Source organism: Pyxicephalus adspersus, chromosome 4 (assembly GCF_032062135.1).
Source record: "Pyxicephalus adspersus chromosome 4, UCB_Pads_2.0, whole genome shotgun sequence".
NCBI lineage: Eukaryota > Metazoa > Chordata > Amphibia > Anura > Pyxicephalidae > Pyxicephalus > Pyxicephalus adspersus.
This window is the reverse complement of record NC_092861.1, coordinates 40,020,298-40,032,974: the sequence shown is the minus strand read 5'-3', so window position 1 is coordinate 40,032,974 and position 12,677 is coordinate 40,020,298. Positions and strand designations below refer to the sequence as shown.

Here is a 12,677-nt window from a genome sequence, read left to right as displayed (position 1 = left end):
CGCATCTATCGTGTGTACAATATCTTTGAACGATCGTGTCGTTATCTGTAGGTACAGGATCGGTGCCATACGATCGTTCGCAGATATCGTGCAGGATCGTTCGTCGTTCGTTTACCAACGATAAAAATTGGAAGTGTGTACGCAGCTTTATGCTTCTCTGCTTGCTGCTGACAAACCTCATGGGTATGGGTGACCTGTGATTGACATGCCATTGACTTCATCAAGGTCGAGCACTCCTCTGGAAAATCCTCTGGAATATCTCGCTGTGTCTTTTAGTTTTGAATTGAGTAATGTGTAAAAGTAACTTTTGCAGTTTGTGTACCATTGGGCAGATTGCTCTTCTTTTCCTATTCCAAAGACCTAGCAAGAAATTAGTGGAAATCTCCCACAGTGAGGGGGATTCTACACTTAGTACAATGTCCTCATTGGAAAATTCCCCTTTTACCTCCTGTTCTGGGGACAAGTCTAACATTTTCAATCTCCTTTTCACTTTTTATGGAGATGCACTTTTTTTGTAAATTCTTTTTGTTGATCAAGTAAAAAAACATGAAAAAATAAAATCGGCACAGAGAAGGCACAATGGCTGAGGAGGATTTTGTCTGCATGGAGATGCACTTGTTGTTAATGATAACAAGGATTCTTCTATTTTGTGAAATAATTGACATGTCAAGCAAAAACCTTTTTTTTTTTTTTCTAGTTTTGGGTGGAGGGTGACACCAGCAGATTTTCACTTCTGCTGACAATGATTTAACAAACTGTAAATAAGAAGTCTTCAAGTAAAACACAGAAACTAAAATGTTTCTTTAGTAGTGGAAAGGATGAAATCCCTTCCAGATTTTATTTCCTCTCTGTGCCCATTATGCATGTTCACCCTCACTTTCTCTGTCCATTAAAAATGTTGTCAGGATTATCCTCTCCATATTCTTACCACAACTTGATTAAAGTGGCTAAAGCTATGTACACATATCAGATGATCACTGCCCAAGATAACTGGTCGTGCTGATCTCGGGCAAAAATCAGTCTACCACCATCTGCCATGGTAAATTGATGAATCGCTGTTCATTCCTATGGAGGAAAACACAGTGGGGTGTTGCTTGTCCTCCCCTCTCCAAAGAACAGAATAGCACTGTGTGTACGTCGCCCATTTATTTATTCATCTGTTACTGGAATATTTGTGGAAGATTTCTAGGTTTTTATAGGAGTCCTTGTATTTACCCGTGGTTAGCTTGTTGTGTACATATATAAACTTTCATGCTTTGCTAATGCTGCTGTAATAACTTTTAACACTTGTCATATATTTAACAAAAATGTAAATCTTTTTTTTTTTTGTGTGTCATGCAGCAACCTCTTTTGGAAAGTAAACTTAAAGCATTTAGCATTGGCAAGATGACTACTGCAAAGAGAACACTAAGCAAGAAAGAGCAGGAGGAACTCAAGAAGAAGGTGAGGCAAATAGAAATATAAAAATCAATGGAAAGTTTTCCTGTGTTCGTTGTCTCCCCACTGCTACTCTCCAGTAAGATCCTGCAGTCTGCAAGTAGTATCAGTGTGAAAAATCTTATAGAGACAAATGCAATGTCTCTTGTCAAAAAACTAACTGCCTGGTTCCTGGTGGCTTTTTGTTTAAGCTGTAAATCGTATGACACATGCACCGTGTAGTTTATAGCCCTGCCCTGTGTCCGGTGTCACCTCGTAGAGCCAGCCGCTGGGGACGATGTAACTTGTGTACGTGTTGGAAGTTTCCTATACAAGAACTGGCAATTTGTACTTTGGGATATTGAGTGTACCCTCATGGCCATTCCATGTATAGATTTTAGTCCATATCTAATGCTACCAATTGCTAATGCTCTGAAACTCCCCTAGGTCAGGGGTCAGCAACCTTTACTATCAAAAGAGCCATTTTGCCTCCTCTTCCACTAAAGAAAAATAGTCTGGAGCCGCAAAACATAACACAGTTTATAAACTTTTAAAAGTTTTAATATTTTTTTAATTTTACCTGTTACAACAAGTGTGCATGTGTAGGCCTACTTTGAAATAAATTAAACACTGAACTATGCCCCTAGAAGCCTCCAGCTTCTAACGTATCATCCTGTTATATTAGCTGGAGGCTTCTAACGTAACGGTAGATTTTTTTGATAGGCAGAGTTCTTTATGTTCTGACGATGCCTTAGCGATTCTATTGTAGGTGGTGTTAGCCATAAGTGTCCCCCACTTGCACCTCTATTTTGGTCACCTGTACCGCCTCCCCCCCCATTCCAGAGAAATTGGGGTTCAGATGCTAGATGCTTCCAGCAATGTGTAACAGGGTAGATTTTTTTGATAGGCAGAGTTTTTATGAATTTTTAGGAGGTGTTAGCCACAGGTGTCCCGTACTTGCACCTCAGATTTTTTTCACCTGTACCCCCGTTTCCAGATAAATTGGGGTTTAGGTGCTAGAAGCCTCCAACAATGTGTAACAGGGTAGGGGTTTTTTGATGGGTGGAGTTTTTAGGAGGTGTTAGCCACAGGTGTCCCCCACTTGCACCTCTAATTTTGTTCACCTGTACCCCCTTCCTGTTCCAGAGAAATTGGGGTTCAGGTGCCTCCAGCAATGTGTAACGGTAGATTTTTTTGATGGGCAGAGTTCTTTATTTTCTGACGATGCCTTAGCGATTCTATTGTAGGTGGTGTTAGCCATAAGTGTCCCCCACTTGCACCTCTATTTTGGTCACCTGTACCGCCTCCCCCCCATTCCAGAGAAATTGGGGTTCAGATGCTAGATGCTTCCAGCAATGTGTAACAGGGTAGATTTTTTTGATGGGCAGAGTTCTTTATGTTCTGATGATAGCCTAACAATTAAATTTTAGGGGGTGTTAGTCACAGGTGTCCCCCACTTGCACCTACATTTTTGGTTTTGTACATCTCCCCATTCCAGAGGAATTGGGGTTCAAAGGAGGGGGGATGTCATTGTACACACCCATTTGTACACGCCCCGTGGTAGATTTATTTCACTGGTAGACTTTTTTTCATTAGAACACCAGATAGGGAATCCCCCTCCTCCGCAGTGTCTTGGGAGGAAGGGGATCCCCCATCAGAGATCTCCCCGCGGCAGCCGAAGAGAGCCACAACAAGGAGGCTGAAGAGCCGCAGGTTGCAGACCCCTGCCCTAGGTTGATAGATGTATGTATGTTTTATGGGTTGCACAGTGATCAGTCTTGCTTATGTTCCATCAATACAGAACATATTGTTTAAAAGGTTTTAATCATTATTACTATAACACCATTCTTTAAAAGAGAAACACTTTGCAGGTTTAGATGTGAGAGCTCTGTACTCTGGTTACAGAAGGCACATAAGCCCAGTTAGTGATTTCCAAAAGGGAGTAACTTGAGGTTATATTTGCAAACAATATGAGAACTAATTTATTCAACAAAAGTGCTACCTTTGTTTTTCCTTGTGAACAGAAATGGGCATAAAAGTACTTGCTGTTAACTAAAGATGGGCATTTTTTTTTTACAGTGGTACCTTAGTATAGGTCCACTTTGGAATAAGTCTAACTTGGTATAAGTCCTGTTTGGACACAAAAAATTTTGCTTTGGTATACAACCTTTGTGCTAGAACTTGTATGGGTCAAAATGATTCATAACACCGCGCGCTACCCTTATTTACATCTCTCGAGACAAAGCCACGACAGCCCACAAGTGTCAGTACGCCAGTTGTTACCATTAAGTGTACAACCCGCACGGGTATAACTCTCTGTGATTTACATAACCTCTCCTCCTCCTCCCTTCTCAGCACCATCCTAGTAGGCACTCCACTCTTCTCAGCAAGGTAAAGTGAGGATACATTTTCATTTATTTCATCTAATTGCTTTTGAATTTATGTATTTTAGTATTAAGCAGTGTTTAAATTGTTTGATACAGCCCCATTAATGTATAATATGCCAATACCAAGAGGATTTTTTTCATGGGAATGGATTAATCAATTTAAATGTTTATTTTATTTTTTGATGGGAAAAATTTGTTTGGTATAAGTCCAAGGATCTGTAACGGATTAAGGACTTAAACCAAGGTACCACTGTATTTGCAATGCAGTAAGTAGACATAGACAATCATGCTGATATGTTGGTTTATTACCGTCTGTCATTCTCAAACTGTTCACTAGGTGGCTCTGTATGTTCATGCACCTCAGTGTGTTGGTTTTTATGGATCTAATTGGGATTGATAGCTAGTACAATTTAGTCTTTATTAGACATATAACACACTGAATGGAACAAAAAGAAACACAAGCAAGAGCATGAAAGCACAGAACAACCTAGTGAATTATTTGGGGATGATACTCGTTATTAAACCAATGAACCCATGTCTACCCAATATCCATCTCCGTTCAGACAGAATGATAAATCAAGCACGCTGGTTGAACAGATTATTATACAAGTTGTTTATAAAAATGCCCTCTGGGGTTTGGTAATAAACTTAGATTGAAGGTAGAATGATCTTGGAGAATATTTTGTCTTTTTACAGAATTTGTGTGTCGTGTATTGTTACTATATATCACAGAGTTGTCTTAACACATAAATACTTTTCATCACAATAACTTTGTTAGCTTTAGAAATGAATTTCTTGCTTGCATTGTTTGTTTTATTGCATATAAATTAAAGCTGTCCTGACATGTTTTAAGCCAGCAATAAAGTGGAATTATTATTGAATATATTTATAAAAAATTCTGAATTGAAACTGCAGACTTGAAAGTCTGTGCCCTTTGACCTGGTCTATAAAATATAGCCTCCTCAGGTTTAATGATGGATGTTTGGTTTGTTATTAATACAACCAATCCAAAATTGATTGACAATATGCCATTGTGAATTGTATCTCCCTTTGCACTTTATGCAAAGTTTGTTTGGCCATAATCTATCCATTTTATTTTCTCACCTGCACCTAAATTAGTATAACTAAAGTTCCACTTTCAAAATTTGAGATCAGACAGGCCTTTATACTGCAGAACAGTGGAGTAGATGTTAGTTGCAATAAACATTCTTACCTGATTGCCATCCTCTTCTGTCAGAGCTCAGAGTTGGGATCCTCCCAGGTTATGACCTAGTTTCCAGCAGCACAGAGTTAAGTGTGGGAGGCAACAAATAGTATAGGGGCTTGTAAAGTGTAAAAAGGTATTATATGGAAGTTGGGGTTAATATGTGTCCAGAAATGTGTTTAAAAGTTTATTCATATTGTATGTCGCTCACTGGTGCCCCTCCATGTCCCATAGCCCTAGTGTGGGGGAGAGATCGTCTGTTATTATATCAGTGTTCAAGGTGTGTGGTATTACATAAAATACAAATGAAAATTCATTTTAATCCCAGGTTGCAATGCCACAGGACTTTGCTAATGCCAAAGAGGAACAATACTATTCTTTTACAAACATGTAGTCACCAACACTCCCCCAGGAATGATACAAATCACCTGTGTGTGGTGTTATGCAGGGCACTTCCCCATAAATAATGATGTCTGTATTTAAAGGGTGGCCAAATGTAAAGAGAAGATTTTATTTTCAGGTCTTATAGCAGCTCAGGGCCAGCAGCATCAGTAGCTGTGTTTCTCCAGGGTATTCTCCAAAGCCATTTCACTGACCTGTCTGTGTGGTCTCTACAATGTCATACTGTGGACCCCACTATACATAACTATGAGATCTGACTTGGTGTCACATCAATAGTAGTAGCGCATCAGGTTTCTGCTTGCTCTATTCTAGTATGTGACTTGCATGCTTTGAGTGCGTTCTTATTCTGAAGAGAGAAGTTTACAAGCAGTGTCAAGATCAAATGTTAGAACTGCTGTAACGTTTCCTGATCTCATGGCAACACTAGAATACATAATGTTACATCAGGAGCTGTCTGTTAATTCAGTCTGATGTTGAAACATGGAAACTGATCTTTCTTTTACTTTACAGGAAGATGAAAAGGCTGCTGCAGAGATTTATGAAGAGTTTTTAGCTGCTTTTGAAGGAAGCGATGCCAGCAAGGTTAAGACATTTGTGAGGGGAGGAATTGTCAATGCCACAAAAGGTAGGGACTTCATTTAGAGCGAATATCATTGCTCTGTTACTTAAGAATATTATTTCTGTATAAAACAAATAGGACTTTTTTTTTCTTCTTTTAATATGAGAAGGCAATAGGATGCATGCCTGTATCTGTGCTACTGCCACATATTGCCTGTGATTGGGCTGCCAACAACAGCAGAATACTCAGTCATCCCTCTACTTCTCATTCCATTAGTATGCTCCTTGTGAGCACATATGCATGTCACCCATGTGTGTCAAGTGCTCCTTTTTTTTTTATTATTCTGAAACTTGCTGTACAGCATAACAAGGTGCTCATATCTAGTCAGATTTACATGCTTTCCCTCGCTACATTTTAAAGTATATTTTTTACAGAAACACATAGCAGCTTTAGTATATTTTTCTATCTGCTTGTAATTTGGTCCTTGAAGTGCATAAAAATCAAATCATAAAGAAGTAGTTCCATTTAAAAAAAAAAATAATCAGGCATGGCATTAATGCAGAAAGGGACAGGTTATGTCCCGGGCTCTGGGGAACTGTCAGAAATGTTGTGCATCTGCAGTTCAGTGTGGGTTGTCAGGATATCTGTCAGTCGGCTTCCCCTGCTCTTGCTGGGACTGAATGTATTTCTGTGCAAGGGTTTCGTCATGCCAGTCAATCAAGATGGACAGAGATCAAATGACGGCCTGCAACAAAACAGAAAAAAGGTGTATTCAAGGGGGATAAGTTCCACTTTAAAAGAATGCAGAAGTAAATACAGAAGAGTATTTGCAGACTGAACTGAGTTTGTCAGAACCTGTATGCTTCATCTCTGGAAAGTTTTTTTAATGTCGGTTTGAATTCATCTTTAGGTGTAATACATTTTTGGATCATTCAGTATGAAATGTATAAAAGAGCTTTGATGTTTTGTTTTTTTTCTCAACTGCTAGTATTTCAGAAATAAAAATTGGGGATTTAGATAGAATAACATTATACAATGAAAAATAAATGGAGGAAGAAAATGCATTAACATTATTATTTAATCCTGGTATTCGGATATTTTAGGCACACTAGATTTCCTACTACGGTAATAATTGCTTACAAGGAGCAGCTGCAGCCTGTCCAGCTTAACTCCAGCCCTTTTGCACCTTTTGAGCGTACCTTAAAAATGACAAATTGCTGCATTCTGTTTTAATTTATTGGGATACTTGATACTTTTTGAAGTCGATTAGGTTGCAGCTTTTTGATTAGTGTATGATTTTCTTTTTATATGTAAGCTAATTTATCTAACCGGTATTTTGCTTATATGTATTGAAATATTTTAAAACTTTGTATATCATTTACTTCATAATAAATTTCAAGTGCATGCACAGTTATTTCTAAGTTTCTGTGAATTTTAGACACCCAAACTTTGTCGTTTTTGTTTATACTTCAGAGCCTTTCCAAGCACAGCTGAGCAATGCTGATATGCACAGTGAATGACAATTTTCCACAAACCTGACCCCCCCCCCCCCCCCCCCCCCCCCCACCGCTATTCAATTTGTGGCTTGCTGGAGTGAGGTGTTCAGAGGCACAACACCAGAACTGTGTGGATCATAGGCACCATTTTGTTGCATCAAGTAGCTGAAAATGTCAGAATTGCTCAACAAGTTTTGAAAAGTTCCAAGTAGTATAAAAACAGAGAGGGTTTGTGTTCAGTAAGGGTTTAAAAAAAAATCTAACAGCTTTACCTTGAAGTACTGCAACCCAGATACCTAGATCAAATTTAGTAGCACTTGATAAAGTATATAACAATGATTATTGGCTATAAAATTAAACGTTTTGTTGCATACAAATAAAAACTCGTTGATCCTGCCATTGTTATCATCCCTCATTGTTCTCAGGTTTGTCCAGGAACTACAGATCACCTCTTTCCATGTTAATGAGATAGGGAAAACATTGTTCTGCAGCCACAAACACTTTAAACACTTCACTGGTGTAACGATAATGCTTTTCCAAAGTTAAGGTGCGTACACACTTCCAATTTTTATCGTTCCAATCGAACGACGAACGATCGATTGGGCAAAAAATCGTTCGTAAAAAAGTAACCAACGACGCCGACGAACGAGGAAAATTGTTGGAAACGAACGACCGGACCGGCGGATCGGATTGGGCGACTATCGTTGAACATCGTTCGTGTGTACGGTCGTTCGTTGATCGTCCATGTTCAGAGCATGCGTGATGAACGAACGTCCGTTCACTTTCCTGTCGTGCACATAGTTCCTCTATCGCTCAAACGATCGTATCTATTGTGTGTACAATATCTACGAACGATCGTGTCGTTACCTCTATGTGCAGGATCGGTGCTATACGATCGTTCATATATATCGTGCAGGAACGTTCGTCGTTCGTTTTCCGACGATAATAATTGGAAGTGTGTACGTAGCTTTACAGTACAGTCATTGAGTCAGTGTTGTCATCCTAGGATAAGAATGTGTAACTGGCAGAAAAACCAAGTAATAAAAAAATGTTGGTCACACTGTTGCAGTCTCCTGGTCCTAGAATAATGTGTAGATTTCCCCTTTTCTTCAGCCCAAACTTTTTTTTTTTAATAAACTGGACCTTCTGTTAAGCAAATATCTGAGCTGCCAGATTACCTGTCACACACAGATGTTCCGCTATCTCTGTGACAATCGGCTGATTCTGGGTTGGTGATTCAGAAAGTATTAAAAGCAGAGAATTGGAACACCAAGAATGCAAACTGTTACTTTTTTTCTTTTTTAGTATAGGAATAGTAGTTTACGTAATATCCCATTTATGGGTCCATTTAAAACCTTATTCTGCAAAATTATTATGAGAGTTCTATAAAGAGTTTTGTATGCAATTAATGCACACCACTAAATACTGTTGCATTGGTTCTGTTGCTAGGGGTTCCGTGAGCAACAAGCAGTTTGTACCCCTCAGGTGGGTTACCACTGACACCAATTATCTTTTTTGCTATCTGTAAGGGTGGCAGCCTTCCTACTAGCTAGCAGTGTAAAAGGCATTCTTCACACTGACCACCACACTAATGTACTGTGAATAGCAGATATAATCATTATAGCAGGAGTTCCTTGAAGACCTGAAAGTTATTTTAAGGGTCCTGTTGTGTTGAAAGGGTCAAGAAAGGCTGTACTATTGTATCAAAAAAAAATGTCCAAAATGACTGAATTATAAGTGTATACTTTTGCTTTCCTCTGTGGTACCCTTATAGGTTAGGCTATGTACACAGTGGAAATGATCTTTTCTGGTAGTTTTCTGTGACAGAGCACTATTCACACAGTACTGTTCTATGAAGGGGAGGTGACAAGCAGGAGGCACTTGGCAACATCCTCCACCATAGGTTGTTGGTTTATTGATCCACCAGGACAGATTGATAAATGACTTTGGGGGGCCCCTTCACACTGGCTACAACAGAAACAATTCTATTCATTTGTCTTAGGCAGTATTTAAATAGCATGTGTATGTAGCCTTATGTCATTGCAAGAGAGGATAGTAAAAGTTTTGTTATTTTCACAGCTTATTTTCAGTGTGGTTCTGTGTTCTTGCCTTCGAGTGTATTTGCATATAATATGACTAACATAAAATATTCTGAATATGTAATGTAATTTTGTTGTTGCAGAGGAGCATGAGGTAGATGAAAAGAAAGGCAAGCTGTATAAGCCAGCTTCACGTTTCTCGGAGGCCAAACCACAGCCACCACCTGTTGAGCGACCACCTGCTCCAGTATTGCTCATTGAACCAAAGAAACCAGTAAGAAAAATTTTTTTGTTTGCTGTGATTCCTTAATGAGCTCATACTTTTTTCCTGCGCAGCTTCCCAAACTGTTGCTTTAGGGCTTTCTGAAAAAGAAAAACTGCCAGCTTCTATTTTTTCTCAGGGAGATTTCTTGTTCCCATCCCTAGTACATATATAAAATAGGAATATGAAACCCAGACCAGACTAGTGCTGGAACATCAGAATTCAATGACTGCACCATTCACTGGAAAACATCAACACTAATATGCAGCCCCAAATGTAATTATCACATAATGGCTTCTATATGATCAAAATCACACTGAGCTGGATTTACCTCAATATGTCCATTTTCTGCTCAATGTGTTTATTTGAATTGCCTGTTCTCTGTGTGGTTAACCTGAAATTTCAGATTCACTAAGCACAGTAGAACATTTGTTCTTCCTGTAGATATGAGTGTTTTTAGGCAGCATGTATAGATTTCTAAACATAATGCAGAATAGACTTTTATTTGCATCTCCTCATCTAGAAAAATGTTCATTTTCTGCTTTTTTTTTTTGGGTACTTTGCAACAAAAAGCACAACCGATTTTCTGAATACCATTCTTTGTTGGCTGCCTACTCTTTTTTGGAGTACTGTTGTGAACTACTAGCAGTGAGACAAATTTAATGCCACTTGCACACTGTTTGTTTCCTCTGATACCAGATGTGAGCTTTGCTTACATTTCATGTGAGCTTTGTTTTAAATCTAAAATGTTCTTGAAACTGCAGGGAATGTTGCCTGTGACTGTAATAACTAGAACATTTGCCCATGGCGGCCATTTACATGCCTATTGCCTCAGCCTATTGCCTCTGAATTAGCTATCATCATCAGGAAAAAAAAGAAGAAGAAGCATTTACTATTTTGTGAAATCATTCTGAGGTGCACATTTACAAGTACAGGTTTATGGTTGTTTCCCAGGCACTGTGGTAAGTAATATTAATAAAAGATTTACATTTTATTGATATGTATTTTTGTTTCTTTCTATAGCCTTTAAAGAAGGGTGAGAAAGAAAAGAAGAAAAGTAATTTGGAGCTTTTTAAAGAAGAACTCAAACAGTAAGTATTTTATTAGGCATATAAATAAGTTCTTTATGCTTCTAAAAAGTATTTAAATAAAAGCAATTTCTCATGTGTACCTGCATTCTATAGATATGTTAGTAAACTTTGCAAAGCATGTGTGAAAAGAGGTAGGTTATTGCTTATTCTAAGATATTCTAAAATGGCCAAGGCACATTTGTTGGTGTGTTTAGAAATGCCATCAATTGCTTTAGAGTGACACTTTAATTAGTACCACACATGTCTGCATTAATAAGGGCTCAATGACTGATTCCACGATTGCAGAGTAGTTGTCATTCTGCTGTTTGGTATAATCGTGTGTAGTACCACATTGACCAGAGAAAGCAGATAGAGAAAATTGAAGAGATCAGAAAATAATTTTTTTAAAAGTAAAGAATAAAATGACCATTTTATGCAGCTTTGTGATCCTATGACAGCAGTCACACATGTTAAGATTACCATCTATTGGACTGTAGCCCACCTCCCTGGATTCAGCTACAGGAGGAAAACAAACCAAGATTTGGCTGCAGGATAGTGAGAATGACATAAAAAAACCAAGGACTGCTTCCAAAGAGACACAAGCTGATCTCCAAGGTCATGATTCATCAGTGTCTGATTGCATGGTACTTCCCCTTCTGAATGACAATGAGATCAATGAACATAGGTGGGCTCTATTGTTCAAAAAAAAATTAAAAACTTTCTTCTGGGAGACTGTCCCCTGGACAGAAAAAACAAAATGAGCTTTTTGGCATGTCACATCAACTCTTTGCCCACACACACAATACCTATAATTTAACTTTCAAACAAAAGAACATAATACCTACTCTGAAACATGAAGGAGGCTTATTTGTTTTGGGGCTGCTATCCTGCACTTGGTTTAAATAATGTGTGTATGATAGAGGATAATATTGACATTAAGTATATATTAGAAATTTAGTATAAATTTCAAACCATTATCGAGCAGACATCTCTAAAATATTTCTTGCGCCTAATTCTGGTGCTTTGAGTCTATACATGGAAACTTGGAACATCAAAACTATGAAGCAATTTGAGAATGTAACATGCTTCATTGTAGACTATGGATCCACTGACCAAAAACAGAGGTAAAAGCACCCATGAATGAATAAGTACAATATTTTAGACTGTACAATACTATCAAAAAGTCTTAGCAAAAAACTGAACCATAGTCTGGAGATGGCACCTTAAAACCTGACACAGCTGGAGCAGTGTGCTCGAGAAGACTGCGAATTATGTCGTGTACTTTTTTTTATGGTTTTGTGAAGTGTAAGGACGTCACCCAAAGCTTCCGGTCCTAAAATAATTTTTTTGGAATTTCTGTAGATCACTGTTTTGTATGTTAGCAGTGGTGGTCTAGGTTTATAGTAGAGTAAATCTAGTTTCCTATTTTTTCAGGAAGTACCTTTGCTTTTTTTTTTTGAATCAACTTATATTGGGGGTATATACGGTAATATGATTTTTGTTGTCATGATGTAAACTTCTTGCAGGATTCAAGAGGAGAGAGATGAAAGACACAAAACAAAAGGCAGAATGAGCAGATTTGAACCTCCACAGGTAGATGCTGATGGCCAGCGACACTTATTATGATTTCTGTCTATCAAGGTACTGAGCCTCACCCATATGCACAGTTGAAACTGTCATACATGGCATGGATGGGACCTGGCACAAGCAATGTTGAAGCTTAGTGCAGACTTGCAATCATAGCCTTAGTTTGAAAAGAAAACAGTTTATTTGAACTTTTTCTACAGCAGTTTATTTGAGAGATAAAAACAATACATTTTGAAGAACTGAAGAACACCTAAG

At 38.3% G+C, this 12,677-nt stretch overlaps 1 protein-coding gene across 1 annotated transcript in view; it reads left to right on the top strand.

Annotated features, from left to right (window-relative positions):
* Window positions 1–12,461, top strand: part of LOC140329740 (U2 snRNP-associated SURP motif-containing protein-like) — a 14,519-nt gene extending 2,058 nt beyond the window's left edge. Inside the window, exons 2-6 of the mRNA XM_072410131.1 lie at window positions 1,342–1,443; window positions 5,920–6,034; window positions 9,647–9,777; window positions 10,789–10,856; window positions 12,362–12,461. Coding sequence (XP_072266232.1) covers window positions 1,342–1,443; window positions 5,920–6,034; window positions 9,647–9,777; window positions 10,789–10,856; window positions 12,362–12,461 — 516 coding nt within the window. The remainder of the gene's footprint in view (window positions 1–1,341; window positions 1,444–5,919; window positions 6,035–9,646; window positions 9,778–10,788; window positions 10,857–12,361) is intronic.
* The last annotated feature ends 216 nt before the right edge of the window (window positions 12,462–12,677 follow it).